This window comes from Sminthopsis crassicaudata, chromosome 4, assembly GCF_048593235.1.
Source record: "Sminthopsis crassicaudata isolate SCR6 chromosome 4, ASM4859323v1, whole genome shotgun sequence".
Classification (NCBI taxonomy): Eukaryota; Metazoa; Chordata; class Mammalia; order Dasyuromorphia; family Dasyuridae; genus Sminthopsis; species Sminthopsis crassicaudata.
In genome coordinates, this window is record NC_133620.1 from 285,246,805 (window position 1) to 285,271,544 (window position 24,740).

General features: G+C 42.8%; 2 protein-coding genes and 1 pseudogene across 6 annotated transcripts in view; all 3 read right to left on the minus strand.

The window, feature by feature from the left end:
- Window positions 1-15,213, minus strand: part of LOC141566481 (patr class I histocompatibility antigen, B-2 alpha chain-like) — a 43,350-nt gene extending 28,137 nt beyond the window's left edge. Inside the window, exons 1-8 of one of the 5 annotated variants that reach the window (XR_012489324.1) lie at window positions 15,059-15,213; window positions 13,655-13,933; window positions 13,183-13,461; window positions 12,687-12,962; window positions 12,289-12,538; window positions 11,912-11,944; window positions 11,683-11,727; window positions 10,905-11,565 (exon numbers count right to left, since the gene is read on the minus strand). Coding sequence is in view for 4 of the 5 variants with exons in the window: in XM_074311062.1 (XP_074167163.1) it covers window positions 11,341-11,565; window positions 11,683-11,727; window positions 12,393-12,538; window positions 12,687-12,962; window positions 13,183-13,461; window positions 13,655-13,933; window positions 15,059-15,122 (1,314 nt within the window). In the remaining variant the exon portion in view is untranslated. Of the gene's footprint in view, window positions 1-10,904; window positions 11,566-11,682; window positions 11,728-11,911; window positions 11,945-12,288; window positions 12,539-12,686; window positions 12,963-13,182; window positions 13,462-13,654; window positions 13,934-15,058 lie in introns of those variants that run through there. The other 4 variants (XM_074311065.1, XM_074311062.1, XM_074311063.1 and 1 more) reach the window with 4 other exon arrangements.
- LOC141540739 (antigen peptide transporter 2-like) overlaps window positions 1-24,740 on the minus strand; it is a 113,259-nt pseudogene that overhangs the window by 56,860 nt on the left and 31,659 nt on the right.
- The window catches only part of LOC141566482 (BOLA class I histocompatibility antigen, alpha chain BL3-6-like), a 74,391-nt gene that overhangs the window by 29,689 nt on the left and 19,962 nt on the right, over window positions 1-24,740 (minus strand). The window lies entirely within an intron of this gene.

Consider the following 24,740-nt stretch of genomic DNA (forward strand, 5'->3'; position numbering starts at 1 on the left):
GACCCACAGAGTAAGATCAGGAAAGCTGGAGAGAACGTATCAGGAGTAGGGTTCTCATAATGAGGAAGGAGATTAGTGTGAGAGGCTTCTTCCTCCAGCATTTTTCCCAGGCTTCTTTTGAAAGAGAAGTTTCAGGTCCTTTATGGGTTTGCAGGAATAGACTGGAATATCTGAAACAGAAGCAGCATTTTCAATCCTAGAAATATGAGTCCAGCTGGGGGACCCTTCCAGTTTAATTGCAGTTAGATGGTTAAGATGACCTTGTATGGGCCTTTCCCTCTACTCCTAAGGGATCAGTACCTTGGGGTTTCAAGCTTTTTAGATACACCATATCCTGGGTATTTACAGGGGAGTTAACCTGAGCAGGAGCATCTGTGGGTTTAGGGAGATGCTCGTTTGCATGTTCAGAAAGGGCCTTCTGAATTGCACTAAGCTGTGTAGCAAACCAAGTGACCAGATGCTGTTCTGGGTCAACAAGAATGTCCGTTGTTAGAAAGGGCCTTCCATAGAAGAGCTCAAATGGACTTAGCTTAATGGCCTGGGGGGGAGGGGTATTCTAACCCTAAGCAGTCCTAATGGGAGATTTTTAATCCAGTCTTCCCCAGTCTCAAGGCATAATTTAGTGAGGACTCACTTGAGGGTGTGGTTCATTTTCTGCACCTTCCCCAAGCTTGGGGTCTCCAGGCGGAGTGGAAATGATAAGTAATTTTAAGGGCTTTTGCTACAATTTGAGTCACCTGAGAAATAAAGACAGGGCTGTTATCACTCAGTAAAGAGCTAGGCAAACCGAAGAGAGGTATAATTTTGTTTAACAGGCATTTAGATACTTCTTGAGCCTTCTCAGTCCTACAGGGAAATGCTTCTACCCAGTTAGTGAATGTATCCATGAACACTAGAAGCAACCTGAAACCTCTGCAGGGGGGCATATGCGTGAAATCTAGTTGCTAGTCCTCGCCTCTGAATTGGCTTCAGGAGAGGGGGGGCTTAATAGCTCCCTCAGGATTCACCTGGGCACAAATTGGGCAGGCCTGGGAGACCTAGTTTATGGCCAGTGAAAACGCGTCCTACCAAGGAGTGGAGGGCATTCCTCCCCAGATGCGTAGCCTGGTGAAGACCAGAGATCAGTTTCCACTGATTTGCCTCTGGGACTAAGAGGTGGTCTGAGGGAATCTGGTACCAACCAGAGGGAGAAAGACTGTACCCCCTTTGTTCTGCCAGAGCTTTCTCCTGTGTGCTATAGGAAGGAGTAAAAGACTCAGACAGCTGGGCAATTAAAGGTGTCAATAGAGGCGTAAGGGCAGCCGTCTTAGCAGCTGCATCTGCCAGCCTATTTCCCTTAGCCTGAAGTGACTCTCCCTTCTGGTGCCCTCTGCAAAATATAACCGAGACCTCCTGGGGTTCATGGACAGCTTGTAAATAGGAGTAGAATTTCTCCCGAGTGTTTAATGGAAGAGTTTTTTTGCTGTCAATAAGCCCTTTTCTTTCCAAATAGCTCCATGAGCATGCAAAACATGAAAAGCATATTTGGAATCAGTGTAAATATTGACTCTCATCCCCTTCCCCAGTTCTAAAGCCCTGGTTAATGCTATGAGTTCGGATTTCTGTGCCGAGGTGCCAGGAGGCAACGGCTTAGCTTCCAGGGTGCTATAAAGAGATACCACTGCATAACCCGCCTTTCTCTCCCCATCCTTGAGGAAGCTAGACCCGTCCGTGAACCATTCCTCATCTGGGTTCTCTCAAGGGGGGTTTCCTTTAAGTCAGCTCTGCTAGAGTATACAGAGTCTATAATTTCTTTGCAATTATGGACAATCTCTCCAGATTGAGAGACATCAGGGAGGAGGGTGGCAGGATTTAAGGTGTGGCAGGTTCGAAGAGTCAGGTCAGGGGTATCTAGCAGGAGAGCCTGGTATTTAGTAAGTCTCCCACTTGAGAGCCACTGATGGCCTTTGGATTCTAGAATGCTTTGGACCCTGTGGGGGGTAAAAACCTGTAATGGCTGCCCCAAGGTTAATTTGGAGGCTTCCTCTATCAAGAGGGCCATTGAAGCTACAGCTCTGAGACAGGAAGACCATCCAAGAGTAACTGAGTCCACCTTCTTTGAGAAATGGCCTACTGGCCTGGGATCAGATCCCAGAGATTAAGGACTCCCAAAGCCGGCCCGCGCCTTTCATCTACATACAGAGTGAAAGGTTTCTGTAAGTCAGGCAGGGCGAGAGCAGGAGCAAGGTTTTGAAAGCATTGGCCTGCTCAGGTCCCCATTTGAGAGGGAGATTATCAGGACCTTGAATAGAATCATAGAGAGGCTTAGCAATAATCCTGAAATTTGGGCTCCAGATCCTGTAGAAGCCCGTCATACCTAGGAAGGTTCTCAGCTATTTCTTAGAAACAGGAGATAGGATACTTAAGATAGCCTGCTTCCTCTCCTCAGTTAGAGAGCGAGAGGTGGGGGTGAGGTTGTGACCCAAATATTTGACAGATTGGCAGGCAATGTGGACCTTGGATAGAGAGACCCTGTAACCTCTTGAACTAGGAAATTTAAGGTTTTTATGGTCACTGCCAGGGACTCCTCTCTCTAGTAGGGCTGCAGAGCAAGATATCATCCATATATTGAATAAGGCTGCTGCAGGGCAGCTCAAGGTCTCTCAAATCTTTAGTTAAGGATTGCCTGAATAAATGTGGATTATCTCGGAAGCCCTGGGGTAGAACAGTCCAAGTTAACTGGTGTGGGAGCTCTCCTAGCTTAGCCCATTCAAAGGCGAAGAGAAATAGGGAGTCCTTGTATAGAGGAATACAAAAGAACGCGTCTTTTAAGTCCAGGGTGGAAAACCATTGAGTATTCCCTGGAATTTTCATGAGGATTGTATAGGGGTTGGCACTATGGGATGGATTGGGATAATTGCTTCATTAATCGCCCTTAGGTCCTGCACCATACAATAATCTCCATTTGATTTCTTAATAGGAAGGACAGGAGTGTTGCAAGGAGATTGGCAGGGAATTAGGAGTTTAAACTTAAGAAACTTTTCAATTAAAGGTTGTAACCCAATCCTATCCTCCTGCTTAATTGGATGCTGCCATCTATGTGGGAACACAGTAGGATCCCGTAGCTTAACGAGGGCTGGTGTAGCATGCGTTGCCCTTCCAGGAATGCCCTGGTCCCAGACGGAAGAGTCTATGTCCTCCCAGATTTCATAAGGAACATGGGAGGGTCTCAGAAGGAGCACAAAAATATCATTTGGAGGTTTGAGCAGAGAGAGTTGGGTTCCCAGCTTCTCCATTAAATCCTGACCCAATAGAGGGGCGGGACAGGATGGAATAATTAAGAAAGAGTGTGGAAACAGCAAATCCCCATACCGACAAGGTAAGGGAAAAGTTTCCAAGCAGCTCTGGATACTCCCTTCAATCCCCATCACCTTATGGGGGGAGGGGTGGGTTGGACCAGAATGCATTAACAGAACCGAAAAAGAGGCCCCAGTATCAAATAGAAAATTAATGTGCTTACCTGCCAAGTCTAGAGTCACCCTGGGTTCGGCTGCACTGATGGAGAAAGGTGGGGCCACGCCGAACCCCGGGCCCCATCACTCCGAGTCCTGAGAGGACTGGAGGGTGAGGTTTCAGGTGGTGGCTCTACCCCTCTCTGGGCAGTCCCTCTTCCAGTGTCCTTCCTTCTGACATTCAGGACAAGGATCGGGAGGCTTTTTCCGTGGGCATGTTTGGGCCCAGTGACCCTGCCCTTTGCACCTGAAACATGAATCGTTATGCTCTCTAGAAATGGCGGCCGCTAAAAGTGGGGCCTGTTCTTTATTTCTGGCTCTGGCCCTGTGATCCTTCTCCATTGCTGCTTCCTGGTCTCTATTATTGAACACCCTAAAAGCAACTTCTAATAATTGAGTCATAGGGTTTGAGGCCCTAGAGCCAATTTTTGTAGTTTCCTTCTAATGTCTAGGGCAGACTGGTTAATAAAATGCATGCTAAGAACTGTGACACCCTCCTGAGAAGTGGGGTCCAGATTAGTGTATTTTCTCAGGGCCTCTTCCAATCAACCTTGGAAGAGGGCAGGATTCTCCTCAGCTGTTTGAGTAATCCCCCTGAGCTCGTCCTAATTAACTTGTTTTTTGATTCCTTTCCTCATGCCCTCAATGAGGCAGGTTAGTAGGTGGTCTCTCCTCTCTCTGTCCCTGCTTCCCTCTTGGTAGTTCCATGAGGGGTCTGATAGGGGTACAGCAACAGCCCCTGCCTGGTACCTAGGAGAGGAGGAGGAAGCCATATCGTCCCCGAATTTCTGGGCTAAATCCCAGATTCGCCTTTTCTCCTCTATGGTACAAGAAGAGAAGGTTATAATACTAATATCTCCCCAGGAAATATCACATTGGAGGGTGATGGTTTTAAATCCCTCAATATATTTAGTAGGATCCTCAGAATATCTGCCCAATTTCTCCTTGATTTGGGAGAGATCCGACATGGAAAAGGGCACTTGTACTCTGAGTACTCCCCCCTGAGGGTCAGCAACTTCCCTCAAGGGGAAGAGTTTACCCAAACCAATGTCCTGATTAACAGCTGTAGCCCAATCTGGCTCTTGTGGAGAAGAAGGAGCTCCAGCTTCAGCACAAGAAGGGCAAAGGCCTTGCATCTGGCCCCACTCAGAGAGAGGCGGAAGGGATTGGGTTGAGGAGAAAGGGAGCCCACTTCATGTATGAGAAGGACTAAGAAGTGGGGGTTGGGCAATTCCAGAACTTGACTCCGGTGAAGAGGGCAGTTGTATATCTTGGGACCCCGGATCCTGTTTCTGATAAGGAGGAGATTCTGGAGTGCAAGCGTTCTGCAGAGAGCCGGAGGGTAGAACAGACACTTCTTGTGCCCCTGAAGGATTGGAGAAGAAGGGATCATCTAAAAGGTCAGTTTCTTCCTCTCCATTAAACTTAGCAAGCAATACTTTGCAAGTTAGTCTTAATTTAGGTTCTTGTGCTAGAGCCATATCCATAAGGCTTGGATATAAGGGACTTCAATCCACTTCCCTTGTCTCCTGCAATATAAGTCTAACTCCTTAACAATCCTGTAATCTATTTAGCCATTAATTAGCCATTTTTCATGGTTCCCTAAGACATACTTAGGCCAAGCAGTTTTACAAAAATAAATTAGCTTTTTAGTTTTGAGATCTCTTATGCCGAATTTGTCCTTGTTTTTTAAGAGACAGCCTAAAGGTGAGTCTTTAGGAATGGATGAACAAAACTGTCCCATTCTCGCCTTAAGCTTCAAAAAATACTCAAAAGTCTTAAGAGCCTTAGTAAGCACCCCAGATATTCCCAATAGCTTTTTTTTCTTCTCCAAGGCGTTCCTTGAGAGAGAGAGAGAAAATGAAATCGCAGAAATTCCCTAAGCAAAAGACTTTGCTTGAGTGAGAAGCTCCAGGCAGACCAAATTAATCCGGATCTTTGGCTGCTTACAGCTATGGGGGTTCAGAGAAAGAGGGGGCTTACCTACAGCCGGGCTCTGTCTATCTCCCTGTATGGGGCCACCAAATTGTTGGGGATCCAGGCTAATGGTGTGTGAGACAAGCCAGTCTGGTAAGAGAATTTACTCTTAATCAATTCTGAGGCAAAGAAAAAGAAAAAAGTTTATTTGTAGACCACTAAGAGAACCAACTTCTTAGCTGACAAAAGCTCCAAAATGGGATTAGGAGTTTTGCTAGATGTTACATCCAGAGTACTTAATTTTGTGATCAGAGTTCTGGTCTTGGGGGCTTTTGAAACAATAGGGAAGTTTGGGTTTGAATAGGCTTCAGTAAAGTTATAGAAAGTTTGATTAGTGGTAGTTCAAATTTATAGAAAGCTTCAGCTCTATTGAAAGTTAATTAGTGGTACTAAACTTTAGTTCAGCTCTATAGAAAATTTGGTTAGTGTCAGCAGAACTCTATAGAAAGGTTTAATTAGTGGTAGTTAACAGAAGTGGGGGGTTAGCTTTTAGGATTAAGGAATCTGGGTTCAAGGTGACTGACTTTTAGAAGAGAGGGGTTTCCTGCGTCACTTTTACATCTCTCAATTCTTTCCCTAATTTCCCCCCTATTTCTCTAACTTACTTTTCAAATTCCCTTTTGAATGCTTCCATGGCCTGAGATCAATTCTTATTTTTCTTGGATAGAGGAGCTTTGACTTTATCATCTTCTGAAGGGAGGTTTTGATCTTCTTTGTGACCAGAATAACTTTGAATGGTCAGAGATTTTCATTTTTTTTTCTGCTCATTTCCCTAGTATATGACTTTGCTTTTAACTCTATTAAAGTAGGATTCTGTTTCTTCTTTTTAAAAAATTATTAAAGCTTTTTATTTACAAAACATATACATGGGTAATTTTTCAGCATTGATCCTTGTAAAACCTGTTCCAAATTTTTTCCTCCTTTCCCCCATCCCCTCCCCTAGATGTCAGATAATCCAATATATATTAAATATGTTAATAAGAAATATATGTATACATAGTTATAGTTATCTTGCTGCACAAGAAAAGCTGGATCAAGAAGGAAAAAAATGAGAAAGAAAATGCAAGCAAAGAACAACAAAAAGAATGCAAATGTTATGTTGTGGTCCACACTCATTTCCCATAGTCCTCTCTCTGGATGTAGCTGGTTCTCTTCATTAATGAAAAATTGGAACTAATTTGAATCATCTCATTGTTGAAAAGGGCCATGTCCATCAGAGTTGGCCATTGTATAATCTTGTTGTTGAAGTGTATATTGATCTCCTGGTCCTGCTCATTTCACTCAGCATCAGTTCATGTAAGTCTCTCCAGGCCTCTCTGTATTCATCCTGCTGGTTGTTTCTTACAGAACAATAATATTCTAGTGTAAAGAAAATGCTTAACTCTGGGCAGTCACTTCATTTGTGAATGCCCTAGTACTACTCTGCATTTTTACATTGCCAGGCTCTCCTAATTCCTAGGCCTTCAGAGAGTCCTCTGGCCACTGACTTTTGCAGTTATAAACCAACTCTACCCACACAACCTCCTGCCTCAGAGGCCAACTCCCTTTTTACCTCCTGAGCCCTCCCTACCAGCTGAGGTGGGTACAGGCTCCATGGCACATCTCAAAGAGAGAACAGTGCTTCATTGCTCCTAACAAAAATTTTCTATTTGGTGATCAATAATGCTCTCTAGTTCTTCTTTGGTCAGAAATTCCTTCCTTCTCCACAGATCTGAGAGACATACTATCCTATGTTCTTCTAATTTGCTTATAATATTCTTTATGTCTAGATCATGAACCCATTTCAACCTGATCTTGGTATATGGTGTTAGGTGGGGGTCAATGCCTAGTTTCTACCATACTAGTTTCCAATTTTCCCAGCAGTTTTTGTCAAATAGTGAATTCTTATCCCAAAAGCTGGGACCTTTGTGTTTGTCAAATACGAAATTGTTATAGTGGTTGACTATTTTGTCCTGTGAACCTAACCTATTCCACTGATTGATTTCTTGTTTCTTAGCCAGTACCAAATGGTTTTGAGGACTGTTGCTTTATAATATACTCTTAGATCTGGTATAGCCAGACCACTTTCATTTGTCTCTGCCAGCTTCTGCCTCTAGCTTCCTTCAAATGTCTCCAAATCCAAAGGTTTGTGCTTCAGCCTCCAGCCACAACAAAGATGGAAGATGGAATGAATCTGTCTCAGCCTCAGAAAACATCTAGTGCGCTTGTCCTTTCTTGCCCTGACAGCTCTTCCTTATATGTTCTACACTGAGTATACACCAATCATTGTATCACTAGGAAATCATTATTTGTTGTAGGATTAAATCAATGCTAAACTAGATTTAACCATTGTCTCCTCAAGTCCAATTACTTAGTACCTTATAAGACTCCTAATATAGTTTTTTTTAAACATAACCCTTGCAAAACCTTGTATTCCAAATTATTCTCCTTCTTTTTCCCCCTTCCTCCTCCCCTAGGCAGCACACAATTCAATACAGGTTACTACAAGTCTTCTAAACCTATTTCTACGTTTGTCATAGTGTGTAAGAAAAATCAGCACTTTGATTTGTTCTACCTTCAGTCTCCATAGTGCAGATGATTCAGGTGGTTCTCTTCACCACAAGTGTATTAGAATTGCCTTGAAGTATTCATTGTTGAAAAGAACTAAGTCCATCACAGTTCATCATCCCATAATCTTGTTGCTGCTATGTACAAAATTCATGTGGCTCTATTCCCTTCACTTAGCATCAGTTCATGTAAGTCTCCCCAAGTCTTTTTGAAAAAATCCTGCTGACGCTCTCTAATAGAACAATAATATCACATTTCATTCACATACCATAACTTATTCAGACATTCCCCAGTTGATGGGCATCCACTCACTTTCCAGTTCCTTGCCACTACAAAAAGGGCTGCTACAAATATTTTTGCATGTGTGAGTACTTTTTCCCATTTTTAAATTTATTTATTCCCAGTAGAGACACTGCTGGATCACAGGATATGCACAGAAACTAGTATTTCTTTTTTTTAAATTATCTTTTATTAAAGCTTTTTATTTTTTATTATTATAGCTTTTTTTGACAAAACATATGCATAGATAATTTTTCAACATTGACCTTTGCAAACACTTCTGTTCCAGCTTTTCTCCTCATTCCTTCCACCCCCTCCCCTAGATGGCAGGTAGTCCCATACATGTTCAAACATGTTAAAGTATGTTAAACACAACATATGTGTACATATTTAAGGAAAACAAAAATGCAAGCAGTACACACTCATTTCCCAGTGTTCTTTCGCTGGGTTTATTCTGTTCATCACTAATCAACCGGAACTGAATTGGATCCTCTTATTGCTGAAGATAGCCACTTCCATCAGAATTGATCCTCATATAATATTGTTGTTGAAGTGTATAGTGATGGCCTGGTTCTGCTCACTTCACTTAGCATCAGTTCATGTAAGTCTCTCCAGGCCTCTCTGGAATTACCCTGCTGATCATTTCTTATAGAACAAAAATGTTCTATATCCTTCATGCATCATAACTTGGTCAGCCATTCTCCAACTGATGGGCATCCACTCAGTTTCCAGTTTCTTGCCACCACAAAGAGGGCTGCCACAAATGTTTTTGCACAGTGGGTCCCTTTCCCTCCTTTATAATCTCTTTAGGATACACACCCAGTACAAACACTGCTGTATCAAAGGGTATGCACATTTTGATAGCCCTTTTGGCATAGTTCCAAATTGCTCTCTGTAATGTTCTGTTGTCTCCAGAAACTGCCAATGGCTCTCTGGGAGGAGATCTGCTGTCTCAACTCAATCTTCTGGCCAGACTCTTCTTCCTGTAGAGAGCCGTCCCAACTCTGACCTAGAGTAGACTCTTCTGCCTTGCTCAGTGTTGCTTCTTTTATCCTCGAAGAGATTGTAGTGAGAACTCAACAGGGCTTGTGAGAAACATTTCAACCAATGAACATGCTCCTTTTAAAAGGGCATGTGAGAACTCAGGGACTTAAAGGCTTCTTTAACTCAGGCTTCTTTTTTTTTTTTTTTTTTTTTTTTTTTTGAGGCTGGGGTTAAGTGACTTGCCCAGGGTCACACAGCTAGGAAACGATAAGTCTCAGATTTGAACTCTGGTCCTCCTGAATTCAAGGCTGGTGCTCTATCCACTGCGCCACCTAGCTGCCCCCTAACTCGGGCTTCTTAAAGGTGCAAACTTCTTTTAAACATGTAAACTCTACCTCAGAACTCCTTTTAAAGGTGTAATCTCCTTTAAATATGTGAACTCCTCCTCAGAAGTTCAAAGGTGAAAACTCCTCTTAAAGGCCCGAACCAAAGGTGTGAACTAGAGAATTGTTAAGTACCTACTTAGCACTTAGTAAGAACCTAACAGCTCTCCAGAATGATTGAATCAGTTCACAACTCCACCAACTATATATTAGTGTCTCTGTTTTCTCACATTGCCTCCAACATTTGCATTATCTTTGTCTATCATTTTAGCCAATCTGAGAGATGTGTAGTGGTACCGCAAAGTTGTTTTAATCTTCATTTCTCTGATCAATAATAATTTATTATTATTATATTAATATAATCAAAATTATCCATTTTGCATTCAATAATGTACTCATACTGTAGGCCATAAATTGCTTCCTTCTCCACATATCTGAGAGGTAAACTACCCTTTGTTCTTCTAATTTGCTTATAGTTACACTTTTTATGTCTAAATCATGAACACATTTTGACCTTATCCTCATATAGGGTGTTAGGTGTAGGTCAATGACTAGAATCTGCCATACTAATTTTGAATTGTTGTCAAATAGTGAGTTCTTTTCCCAGAAGCTGGGGTCCTTGGGTTTATCAAACACTAGATGACTACAGTCATTCACTATTGTGTTGTGAATATAATGTGTTTCATTGATCAACTATTCTACTTCGTAGTCAATACCAAATAGTATTGATGATTGCTGCTTTATAATAAAGTTTTAAGACTAGTACAATTAGGCCAGCTTCATTAGAATTTTTCATTATATATATTTATATTATTATTATTTATATTACTATATTAAGGTCAAAACTTTTTGTACAAACAAAACATGCCATTCTCCAATTGATAAATGGTCAAAGGATATGAACAGACAATTTTCAGATGAAGAAATTAAAACTATTTCTAGTCATAAGAAAAGGAGCTCTAAATTATTATTGGCCTATAGGGCCAATACTCTTTAGGGAACTCAGTCTATAAACTTCTTTCTCTGTTTTCGCCCTTCTTGTTTTCAGGAAGAATATGTGGCCTGAATTCTGTATGAAGGCCTGGAACAATTCAGAATACAGTATATCAATATGTGCACCTGATCAGTAAAAATCAGATAAACACTTACATTCTCCCAATAAACTGTCTCTCTCCCATACTATTTTGTGTATTTGTTCCAGGTCCCACCTGCAATCACAGACACAGCAGAGCAAATCAAAGAATTCTTAAGTCAAAGTTTTATTTTCTCCTGCAAATAGCCAGAACATCTCCACATTGTCATTCCATTCCCCCAAACCCCCACTAAAACATAAATGTCAATTGAAATTGTGGAGAAAAGTTGAAGATTCAAGAAAAATCATTCACAATGCAAATTTTTCCAAGGAGAAAAATATCAGAGTTTAGTGAACCATCAGATGTTAAGGCGATCCAAGGCAATCCCAATTGACTTTGGACAGAAAATTCTATTATCATCCAGAAAAAGAACTATGGAGATTGAATGTAAATCAATACATGCTACATTCTTTTCTTCTAGTTTTTTCTCTCCCAACATGATTCATAAAGCAATGTATATTAAAAATAGATAAGTTTTTTTTTTTTTTAAATGTTAAGGAAAGATCATTCCCAAAGTCTTTTGGCTTTTACTGTTAGTTTCATTGCCTAAAATGTGAAACTGGTAGAAAGTAGGAAGAAAGATATGGGAGGCCTTAGATAACAGATTGAGGGCATTAGAGATGCTTCTCTGAATTTGCTCCGTGGAGTACAGTGATGATCACAGGGGCCAATCTGGGAAGGGAAGGCAAAGGTCAACAGGAAGAGGACAAGAATTAGGATGAGAATTATCCTTTTTTCTTTCTTGAGTCCACAGATGACAATTCTCTCAAGCTGAAGAAAGAAAGGCAGATTAAGGAGCATCCTCAAATTCACCTCAAGCCTCTCTTCCCTCTCAGCACTCATTTGTCCCCTTCATTTGTCCCCTTCACACCAGCCTCAGAGTCTCACCTTTGGCTGACAGAGAGACATCTGACCCCTGTGCACTATCATTGCCTGGAGACAAAAGAGGGAAACAACCAGTCCGGGACACACATTCCAGAACCAGGGGATGGGAAGGCAAAGGGACCCAAGGGGGGGACTTTCAGTAAGTCTCTTCTCTGACTTCTCATTTCCCAAGTCCCAAAGATACCATGGGCTGGCTCCTCCTTCCTCCCTTCCACATCAGCCTTTCACTTACCTGCAGCCTGAACATAATCCCCTCCTTTTCCACCTGGGAAAGAAAAACAAATTCCATAGTCCAGGAGAGGAGACCACACTAAGACCCCAGAAGTTCACTGAGCTGTGTTGCAGACACAATAAATGACACTGACTCTATCCCCCCCCCTCCAGTTCAATACCTAGCTCTCAGAGGAAAGGGGAAAAGAGGCACCAGGAAGGGCACTTTCCAACCCCAGTCCTGCATCACAGGTTCTATCCTGGTCTGGCCCAGTGACAGAACTCCCAGTCTGTTTAGCAGAAACCCCTGTGTCCATTTCTATGAGTCTGAAGCAGGTTCCCCTCAGCCAGCCTGTTGTACCACTACAAGGTACACTCCAGAAAGTGTCTTCCACTTACAGGTTTATTCATCTAGAACCTGAGGCCTGGCTGACAGTCTCTTAGCTGGGAAAGAGAGAACTTGGGGAGAGACGGACAAGCTCAGAGGAAGCCTGGATCTCCACGGTGCCTGTGCCTAATGACCCCTTCCAGTCCTGCCCACCTGAAGTCTTCTTCCTCCAGACCACACCTCCAGCAATGACAGCAGTGAGGAGGAGGAGGGCAGCAGCAAGGACCCCCACAATGATCCAGGGGGAGGAGGACTCTGGCTCTGGAATGGAAAAGGGAGCTGGAAGGCTGGGATCCTCTCTGGCCTGAGATTCACTGACCCTTCCCTCACTCCCCCTGCAGCTCCCCCTCCCTCTGCTCCCTCTGGGAGGTGGGAACGGCCACCCCCCAGCCCCCCTCACGATCCTTACCCCATTTCAGGGTGAGGGGCTCAGACAGGCCCTCGTGCAGAACTCGGCAGCTATATTTCCCTTCCTGGCCCGAGGTCACCCCCACAGCCGCCCACTTCTGGAAGGTGCCATCTCCAGCAGGCCTGGTCTCAATGAACTCTGTGTCCTGGTGCTGTTCCTCCCCATCCCTCAGCCAGGTCAGAGAGATCTCCGAGGGGTAAAAGTCCTGGGCCCGGCACTGCAGGGTCACCTCCCCATTGGAGGCGCTGTGACGGGTCACTCGGGCAGAAGGGGGATCTGGGGGCAAAGGTCAGAGGCATTTCCAGGCTTGCCCTTTACCCCTTGCCCTTCAGGGCCATAAGGTCAGACAGGGAAAAGGGCACACCGCACAATCCGGGCCCTGAGGTCCTTGGGTGCCTGGATGAGAACTCGGGGCTGAGGCTGCAGGGGAGGTGGAAGGGGGAGGCTGAGGCCTAGAGGGCGGAGCACACTCGGGCTGATGGGGGGGGGGGGGTACCTGGTCTCTGCAGAGTCTCCTTCCCCATCTCCAGGTACTTCTTCACCCACAGCACGCACGTTTCCTCCAGGTAGGCTTTAGTTCCCTCTGCAAAGCTCCTCTCCGCCTCCCACTTGCGCTTCGTGTTCACCGCCTGGTCCGCCGCAGCCGTCCATGTGAGGGTCTCCGTGTCCAGGGCGAGGTAGTCCTGCCCGTCGTAGCCGTACTGACTAAACCCGCGCTTGAAGGAGAGGTCCGGGGAGACCTCGCAGCCGTACATGTGCTGGAAGGTGTGGACCCCTGACCGCCCCCCGCCCCAGGGTCAGCACCTCCAGCCTCTGCCCCACAGGGCTGACCCTGGGACGCCCCCCCAGGGCTCCCGAAGTCATTGGGGGGGTCCTCCCTCAGTGGGACCCGCAGGGACCGTGGGATGGGTCCGGACCCGGCTCCTCCCCGCTCCTCACGTGATGAGTGACCCCGGCCCGTCACTCACCGCCCTCGCTCTGGTTGTAGTAGCCGCGCAGGTTCTGCAGGCTCACTCGGTAAGTTTGTGTGGCCCCCTTACAGATCTGCGTGTTCCGCTCCCAGTAGTCCGGGTCCTCATTCTGCACCTTCTCTATCCACGCCGCCCGCGGCTCCATCCTCTGACTCCCGCTGTCGCTGTCGAAGCGCACGAACTGCTGATCGTCCACGTAGCCCACGGAGAGGAACCTCGGCTCCCCGAGCCCGGGCCGGGACACGGCGGTGTAGAAATACCTCATGGAGTGAGAGCCTGAGACGTGGGGACGCGGGCCGGGCTCAGGGCGGTGACCGCGGGCCCGACCCCGGCTGCCTGGTGTCAGGGGTCAGGCCCGGGTGTGACCCCTGACCTCGTCCCGCCCGGGTGTGAGCCCGGACTGTGAACAACAAATCTGGAGGTGCCGCCTCACCCCTGGAATCCCAGCCCCTCTGCCCCACACTGCTGGTGCCCCGCCGTAGTAAGATGTCACAATTTTAATTTATATACTATGCCAGTATTAATTTTTTTTTAGTCTTAAAATAATCTAATTACATTATGTCCATGATACAAGACATACTTATATATAGAACATTCATATATATTCCCCTATCATATAAGCATGTAAATTACATATCATGTTATAATAAATATTTATGTATGTAGAGCATACATTTATTTACCACTAGCATATAATAATATACATGTTAATCATATATTACTAATTACATTAATATAAGTATTACTAATAATTATGTAACATGCCGATCATTACCTAATAAATCTCACATAATACATAATATGTTTCTCACTTTAGCGCTTTGAGATCCGCACAACCCCTCTCCTGACAACAATACAGTAGGTCCTAGTGGCCCTCGGACTGGGCGTTGCCCCCCCCCCTCCCAACACCGAAGCTCTCTCCTCTGGTCCGGGTCTCGGGTCCCTCCCACTTCTCACCCTCGGCCCCCCACTATGTGTCCTCGCCGGGCCCCTCCTCACCCTCGCCCCTAAATCCTCTGTGTTCTTAAAAAAGCCTCTGGTTCTCCGTCCTCCCCCTCCCTGCGGGGGCTCCCAGGCTCCGCTCCTTAGCGCCCCCGCACTGTCACACCCTTCCTCCTGCACCTCTTTCCCAGCGCCCGCGCCCTCACACCCACCCACCCCCTGACCCCGGCCCCAGGCCGCTCTCCGCCTGCGGAACCCCAGCTAAGGGACGGCGGTCACCGCCCCCGGCCACACTCGTTCGCCGCTTCTTCCTCCCCCACCGCCGAGACTGCAGCTTTCTCACTGCGGGGGGTGGGGGCTTGGAGGAGCTTTCCGTGGCAGACCCCCATCCCGCCCCCAGTCTCCCAGGGACACTGTGTCCGGTCTCCCGGCGGCCGGGGAGTGCTGTTCTCCACTTACCCGCCCGGGTCTCCGTCAGGGCCAGGGCCCCCAGCAGAAAGAGAGCGCGCGCCTGAGAGCCCATGATGGACAGGCAGCCGGCAAGATCCCTGACAGCAGGTTACCTTCGGGTTATATAGGAGGAATCCTTAACTTCTGATTGGCTTCGCTGAGTTCTGCCAGCCAATAGGAAACGGGAGCCAGAAAACGTCATCGGGGAATGGGCAGAATAAACCTGCCCAGGTTAGAGACCAAAACTGAAACTGACCTGAGAAAACCCCCAGCGTTATAGCCTTGGTCTCTTTCTGCGTTATTCCCGGAGCTCTCTCCTGCCTCCCGTCCTTCCTCAGGGACCCACAGCCCTGGTGCTCTCGGCCTGAACAGAGAAAAATCAGGTCCCAGCCGCAGCCCCTCCCCCTGGCCTTCCAGCCTCCGGCCCTCCTCAGTCCCTGCCCTTCCCCGGGGAGTTAGCAAGACCTGAGTTCTAATCCAGCCCTCAGACAAGTTACTGGCTGTGTGACTCTGAGCAAGTCACTAACCCTGTCTGGTTCATTTTTCTCTTGTGTGAAATGAGCTGGAGAAGGAAGCGGTAAACCACGCTCTTTTCTCTGATAAAAAGAATCCCCAAATGGGGCCACAAAAAAAGAGACACAATAAAAACAGGCGGGAACAACTTAATTATTAAGATGGGGAGATGAGGGGAAGAATACAATTTCAGCATAAAGTAAACTCCGAACTGCCTCATATAGGAAGGAATCCATTCCTCGTAAACTTTGTCAGAAACAAAGGCCTTGGGCACATTTGGGAGGTTTCCTTCTTTCTTGTCTCAAACTCCGACTAGGAAACCACTGAACTGCATATTTTATAGAGAACATAAAATTAGCCTTAGAAAGAATCAAACACGTTAGAAAATGGGGACCAACAGCGTTAACAGATTTTCTCACAAGATTACAGAGATAGCAAGGAGCAAGTTTGAGCTAGGAACCTCCGTGCTGTCATTCCTGACCCAATCCTCCTCCTACCCCCTTGTTCTAGAGAGTCCTGAAATGACTGATGAAGGACATCTTACCCCTTCAAATCATGTTGAAGTCAATACTACTTAGAGAGACACTGGAAGACTTGGGTAATTCCATTTTTGTTAACATTTCTTCTATTAAAGCATTCAAATCAATTATTTCTTCTTTTGAGCCCAATGGTGAATAAGAAAATTCCCCTAATACTCCCTTGTTATTTTCCTTTGTGCTTTAATTCTCCATAGCATTAATGTCTGACACACCAGTTTTCTAGGAGAAATGTAGAAAAGTTCTTCCATTTTCCCCATTGAAAATTTAAGAAGGCTCCTCAGCCCTCCACTTTCACAACTCCCAACAGTCCCCTCTCTCAGAGCCATTTATAGTCTCCTTCTTCCCAAATTCCTATAACCTATAGTTCTCCAAGACCCTGCTTTGGTCAGGCCAGACCTGGACTGTAATCGTGGCACCACATCTTAGAAAAGGCCTGAGCAAACAAGCCTGTGTCCTGGAGACAAGGACAAGAATGATGAGGGGACTGCATGAAGGAACTGAGGATTTTTACCCAGGAGAAGAAAAGATCCTGAATGAACAGGATGGTTATTTTTAAGTATTTGGAGGACTGTTTGGAACATAAATGAGATATTCTAAGAGGGCACATCTGGGAACTGAATGTATATTGCAGAGATGCTGACTTTATCTAAGGATTCTGTCTAGAAGTGTAATGGTAAGCCTCTGGAAGTAATAATCCCCCCCCCCCCAGGTCCTCAGGCAGAGACTAGATGGTTGAGATGTAGAAGAGATTGTGATTCGGAGAAGCTGGAATAAATATCTAAGGAGGTTTGGAACTCTTAGTCTCTGATTCTGAGCCATCAACCCCATCAGCATCCATTCCTGCAAGTGAAAATGCCAGTTAGGCAAAAAGAACAGGGAAGGAAAAGAAAAAAAATAAACTGAGATCCCAAGCATACATATATTGTTTACTACATGTTTTAATATGATATTGTCTGCAGTTTCAGAGCATAGGGGATATGGAACTTAAGGGAAAACTTTAGCTGTGGTAACTGGAGGGATTTAGAGGCATTGTAGGCATTGTAGGTTCGGGGCCATTGGCAAAGTTAGGTATGGCGCCACTCAAAAGAAAGTACCAAAGATCAGAGTCCTGCAAGTACTGAAAGAGACAGAAAGATGGACAGGGACAGAGCCAAAAATCTTCAGAAATGAAGGAAAATGGCTTCCCAAGGAAAGAAACCTGAGATATTTGTTAATTTGGCTCTAAGGAAAAGGACTGCAGGGATCAATTAAAAAAACAACTAAAAGATTTATCTTGAGATTAAATAAATGACTGCTAACTCACAGAGGATCTGATTGTTGTTGCCCTTCTTGAAGAGGACCATGACATTAAAAACTGATGCCATGACATGCAAGTGAATTGGATTTGTGATGGAGGGCTGTGCAAGATCGCCTGCTTCACTGTCTCCTCCAGAACCTTCTGGGTCTAGTTGCCAATTACAGATCAGGATGACTGGTGAAGGCCCTGGATGCTGTGGGAGGCCTTCGTCTCTGAGGACATGCCTACTCAGGGAGTAAGACAAGGTAGCGCTTGAGGCAGAGAATGGCTTCTGTCTCCTAAGCAATTCAATCAATCAATAATTGTGGGAGAGATGACCCTGAGGGTTTCTGGACAAAACAGAAAAGATTGCTCTTGACATTCACTCTCAGTCAATCAGTATCCAAAAAATGACTAATTGGCAAAGACTGCTCTCTGGTGCCATCTACAGGCATTAGGAGAGTGAAGGGGCAGGTTAATAAGTATGAGTAATGTAGTGGGGAGGAACTGGAAACTGAGAGGAATGGCTGAATAAGTTATAGCATATGAATGGAATGGAATATTACTGTTTTATACAAAAACGATCAGGACGATTTCAGCCCTGGAGAGACTTACATGAACTGATGCTGAGTGAAATTAGTATAATCAAGAGAACACTGTACAGCAATAACAGAGGTATGTGAGGATCAAGTATGATAAACTTGGCTATTTTTCATAAATGAGGTGATTCAGGTCAATTCGAATAGACTTGTGATGGAGAGAGCCATCTGTATCCAGAAATTGGGGACTGAACGTGGGTCACAATACAGTCTTTTCACCTTTTTGTCATTTGCTTGCTTTTTTCCCCTCATTTTTTTCTTTCTGATATGATTTTCTTGTGCAGCATGATAAATGAGGACATTTGTTTAGAAAAATTGTACATGCATTGAATCATTTGGTGTCTGGGATGAGAGGTAGTGGGAAGGGAGGAAAAAAAATTTGGAACAAACGTATTTGCCAGGATGAATGTTGCAAACTATCTTTGCATGTATTTTGAAAATCAAAAGCTATTATTAAATTTAAAGAAATAAAAATAAATGGCTGAAAAACAAATCATAGAAACAATAATTTCATACAAGAGAATGACAATAATGAGACAACATACCAAAACTTATGAAATGCAGCCAAAGCAGTTTTTAGGAGGATTTTTATGTCTCTAAATGTTTACATGAATAAAATAAGAAGATAATGAATTGGGCTTGCAACTAAAAAAGCTAGAAAAATAACAAGTTAAAAACCTCCACTTGAATACCAAATTAGAAAGTTTGAAAGTCAAAGAAATATTGTAATCAAATGGAAAGTAAGAAAATTATTGAATGAATAAACAAAATGAAGAGTTAGTTTTATGAAAACACCAACAAAATAGACAAACCTTTGGTTAATTTCACTAGAAAAAAGAAAGAAGAAAGCCAAATTACCAGGACTGAAAATGAAAAGAGTGAATTTACCACCAGTGAAAAGCAAATTAAATCGATATTTAGGAATAATTTTGTCCCACTGTATGCCAACAAATCTGATAATCTAAGTGAAATGGATGAATACTTACAAAAATATAGATTGCTGAGATTGACAGATGAGGAAATATATTACTTAAATAGTCACATTTTAGGAAAAAAAATACTGAAGAAGACATTAATGAACTTCCTAAGAAAAAATCTCCAGGGCCAACTGGATTTACAAGTGAATTCTATCAAACATTTAAAGAACAATTAATTCCCACACTATATAAACTACTTGGAAAAAAAATAGGGGAAGAAGGAGTGCTACCGAATTCCTTTTATGTCACAGATATGGTGTTTATTCCTAAAGTAGGAAACAGAGAGAGAACATGATAGACCAATTTCCCCAATGAATATTGATGCAAACATTTCAAATAAAATATTAGCAAAGAAATTACAGCAACTTATTACCAGGATAATACACTATGACCAAGTGGGATTTATACCAGCAATTCAGGGCCGGTTCAACATCAGGAAAACAACATAATTGACCATATAAATAATTAAATTAACAGAAACTATATAATTATCTCTATACATACAGGGAAAACATTTGACAAAATACAGCACCCCTTCTTATTAAAAAAAAACACAAGAGAACATAATAAGTGGCATTTTCCTTAAAAAGATAAGCAGTAGCTATCTAAAACCATAAGCAAGCATTATATGTAATAGAGGTAAGCTAGAAATCTCCTCAGTAATATCAGCTGTAAAGCAAGGTTGTCCATTATCACCACTATTATTCAATATTGTATTTGAAATGTTACATTTAGCACTAAGAGAAGAAAAAGAAATTAAAAGAACTAGAGTAGGTAATGAGAAAACAAGATTATCACTTCTAGAGATTCAACGTTAAAAACTACTAGAAACAATTAACAATTTTAACATAGTTTCAGGATGTAAAATAAATCCACACAAATCATCAGCATTTCTATATGCTACCAATAAAGTCCAGCAGCAAGTGATAGAAAGAGAAATCCTATTTAAATAACTGTAGGTAAAAGAAAATATTTAGGAGTCTACCTGCTAAGACAAAGCCAGGAAATATGAACACAATTACAAAATAGTTTTCACAAAATTAGATCTAAATATGAGTAGGCCAAACTAATATAATAAAATGACAATTCTAACTAAATAAACCTACTTATTCAGTGCTATACCAAGTTTCCAAAAAATTATTTTAGAGAGCTAGGAAAAATAATTTTAAAAAGCTTATCTGGAAGAAAAAGCCTTCAAGAATTTCAAGGAAATTAATGAAAAAAAAAAAAATACAAATGTAGGTGGCCTAACTGTACCACACTTAAACTATATTATAAAGCAGTGATCATCAAAACCAGTTAGTACTGGCTGAGAAATAGAGTCAGTGGAATAGGTTAGGTTCACAAGACACAATAGTCAATGATGATGGTAATCTAGTATTTGATAAGCCTAAAAATCCTAGTTTCTTGAATAAGAACTTGCTATTTGACAAAAAACAGGAAAATAGTATGGCAGAAATGAGGCATTGACCAACACTTCACACCCTATACCAAGGTAAGGTTGAAATGTGTTCATGATTTAATCATAAAACATGATTCTATGATTAGGAGAACAATGGATATTCTACCTCTCAGATCTGTGGAATTTGTAGCCAGAGAAAAACTAGAGAACATTATGAAATGCAAAATGGATAACTTTAATTATATTAAATTAAAATTATTTTGTACAAACAAAACCAATGCAGCCAAGATTAGAAGAGAAGCAGAAAGCTGGGGGAAGACTTTTAAATCCCATGTTTCTGTAAAAGATTGGAAATTTTAGGGATGTCCACGGCTAAGGGTTTGGAGTGCACATCAAAAAAAAAAAAAAAAAAAAAGACAAGGATGTTAAATAGATAAGAAGAGAACCGGAGTTGTGTAATATTGTAAGGGCCCTTTAAATGGGCTGCGCCATAGCACATCATTGAGGCCGTGAAATAATTTCTGTGGATATTAGGACTGCCTTGTAGGTGGGATCCTGTCCATTTTGAGATAGCTTCGTAATGGGTGACTCTCTCGCTGATTGGCTGTGTGTGTGACCTCACAGGCCCTATGTAAGCCCACTGCAGGCAGCAGGTGCGCTCTTTAACCTGGCATTCTTCACCCTGGCTCCCTAGCCTGGATGGCCAAGCTAAGCCAAGATGGGTAGCCAAAAGAGGTAAGGATTTTGGTAGTGAACACGTGGGTCTTCTGACCAGGTGTTCATTAGGGAACTAACAAGTCAGGGCATCAGTCAGGGCATTATGTGAGTAGGTATAATAAAGGCTTTTAAGATTACATGTGGCTGTTCTTGAGTGCACTACCGGTTATTAAGCTATAGATTCAAGAGATTGTGGCCAGAGACCTTAGAAGGCCTCAGAGGAGGCGAGCCGGGTAGAGTTCACACTGCTAAGCACAGTGGTCAAAGGTACTCTGGTGGGTCTAGGACAGACTAGTAATTGTAACTGCCAGGAGAGCACGTTACATAATATCATAGAAGTTGAGGAGAGAAAATATGATCAGAAAAAGGTGTGCCCAAAGACGAATGCTGTGAAATACTCAAAAGAGGATAAAGGATAAGAGAAGGCCATTGAATCTGGCAAAAAAGAGGTTGTTGGGGAATTTTGAGAATGCTGTTTCAGGATAGAAGTAGGGACAAAAAACACATGATATTTAAAGAACATGAGGAAAAGGAAATAGTAGTGAAGTGGTTCAACTCATTCTAGATGCTGATCAGTCAAAAAGCAGGAACTAAATGGTAATGTTCAGGATCATGCACACATGTGATTCATGTCTTAAGACAGACAAAAGATTGTTGTGAGAGGTGAACAACTGATGCAAGAGTTTGGAAAGTTGTAAAGTCAGAAAGGCTCTGATTTCCAGCTTGATTCCTTAAAGGTTTCAGTGAGTTTCACTTTGGGAGAGATTGGGAACTCTTTCCTGCATGAACTAAGAAATCGAAAACCAGGAGAGGAGAGGGCGATTTGATTCACTCTGTATGTTGTCTGATCTATTCTAACCTACACAACTTTCTGTTTTCTATCAGCTCCATCAAATGAATCTACTCACCATTCACTCTAAATGATCATCTTTTATATAGCTAGCATTTGGTAGAAAGAATTTGATATAAGTTTGGGACCCCCTTCCTCTATAAAGACCAGTGACTCATAAAGTTGTATGAATCTAAGAATAACTTTTCCTAGACTAAAAATATTCAGGGGGAAAATATTTTTTAGTCTAGAATCTTTTCTCCAAGAAGAACAAAGAAGCCCGCTTCAGTGGCCCATTTTCCTCTCTCTCCAGGCAAGAACTGAGTGTCTCTTGAAGAAGCCTGGGTAAGATTCCAGAATATATATATATGTATATACATATATATATATGTATATACATACATATATATATGTATATACATATATATGTATATGTATGTATACAATATAGATACATAGTTCTGTTTTGTTTTTATGTTTTATATAATACATATATAATGTTGTTGTATGTTTGTATGTGAGGAGCCATATTATATATGAGGTATTGTAGAATGCTATATTCTCACTACTCTCCATGACTTCATGAGCCACATTTAGACAAACCCAGATGGGCATATATGTAACTTATATGTGCCACAGAGGCCTCCCCTAAGTGTATGAAACATGTATATTATTTTTGTGTATGTGTGTATATGTGTACGTGTGTTGAGATGGACAAGAAAGATGGAAAAAGCAGAAGGTGGAGCCAGTAAAGAGGACAACCCAGAAAAGAAAGCACAGAAAAGGCAATTATCCTGGAAGCAAAGCTCTTCAGGAGAGAGAAAGGGAAAGGAATTTTTGTAGAAGGCAGCATCCACCTGGAACTTGTGGCAGGGACCTGATTGGAAAGCTACTGTGGAGACAAGCTTACAGATGTAAAGCACTCAAGAGTGGTGATGGAAATAGAACCACTTTAGGGTCCATGCATTTAAGGGTGCTTGGGAGTGAGAAATGTGATTCACCTCCAGAAGAAAGTTCAACACTTATGGACTTATATTTAGCATTAGAGTCACTTACATGGAGTTTTCCTTAAAATGATAAGCAACATCTATCTAAAACCATCAGCAGGTATTATTTGTAGTGGGGAGAATCTAGATGCATTTCTAATAAGATCAGGGATGAAACAAGGATGCCCATTAACACTACTATTATTCAATATTGCATTAGAAATATTGGCTTTAAGAATAAGAAAAGAAAGCGAAATTATAGGAATTAGAGTAGGCAACAAAGAGAGAAAACTATCACTCTTTGCTGATATCGTGGTATATATAGAGAATCATCGAAAAATCAATTTCAAACAGTTAATGGCTTTAGCAAAGTTGCAGGACATAAACACACACAAATCATCAGCATTTCTATATATTACTAATGAAGCCCAGCAACAAGAGATAGAAAGATAAATTTTATTTAAAATAACTGTAGGCAAAAATAAAATATTTAGTTGTCAAGAGAAATCATGGAACCATATGAACACAGTTACAAAACACTTCAAACAAAGTCAGATCTAAACAACTGGAAAAGTATCAATCACTTATAAGTAGACTGAGCTAATATAAAGTCATTTACACGTGTGTGTGCTGTGCACAGAGGAGTTTTCCTCAGATGCTGCTATGAGAAAATGCCAATAAATGAATGCACATTCTATATACATATATACTTAAGCCTTTCAGATGTGTGCACCTTCTCTCTCTCTCCATATTCAGAACTCCTAGAACACCCTCTCAGTCCCCATCAGGGGCTTCAGCCTCAGAAATTCCTAAATATGGAAATTGTATCTCTCCTCTAAGATTAGAAGTAGAATTTCATTTTATGGGAATGATGCATTCCCTAATTTTGAAAGGACAGGTCTCTGCATGTAGGGGGCAATTGACCAATAGGAAAGGCAAACCACTGGAGGCTGAGAAAAACCCTACAGCTCATAGAATCAAAGAAATATAGAGCTGGAAGAGATCCTAGAGGACAGCTAGTCCAACTTCCTCTCATTTTGAAGATGAAGAAACTGAGACCCAGAGAGGTAAGTGATTTATTTAAGGTGATACAGGTCTTGAGTGGTAGAATCGTTAAAAATGTAGAAGTAGTTGTCACTCAACAAGATGATATAGTGGAAAGAGAGCTGGGTTTGGAATCAGGAAGACCTGTGTTCAAATCTGTCCCCAGATACTTACTAATGGTTTGATTCTGGGCAAGGCATTGATCCTGTCTGCCTCAGTTTACCATTTAGAAGATGGGCATATTGACAGCACCTACCTCACAGGATTGTTGTGAAGATCCAATGAGGTATTTGTAGAATGCCTAGCACAATTCCTGATCCGTATTAAGTGAAGGTGTTTTCAAAATTAGAACCTGCATTCCTATTTCTCTTCCATTTTCTACTCAGACTTCTCAAGGCACGAAGGGTCAGGAAGTTAGTCTTGACTCAGAATTCTAAGCACACAATCAGTGTAATAAGAGATGAAAGTCTTACCTGGGAAGAAGGCAGGTGAGACTTGGTGTTAGAGCCAGGAAGTTCTGTCAAGAGCACTTTTTACCACTACTGCTTAACCATATTCAGCTCTTTCTCCACTGGCCTCTGACTGCAGCCAACAAGGAGGAGGCAGCACAGAGGAGGAGAACTAGTCGCCCTTAGAAATCCTCAGCCTCCTGGCTTTGTTCTCCTGGGCTCAGCACCCCACAATCTGGCTCTGTAACCTCATATTTCAGTAGTTAGAATCACAGAGCTGGGGGAAGTGAGGAGCCCAGCGTGATGGAATCCAGCAGGAGGAAGGAAGGCTCTCAGAGACCCACAGGGATGGGGCCAGAC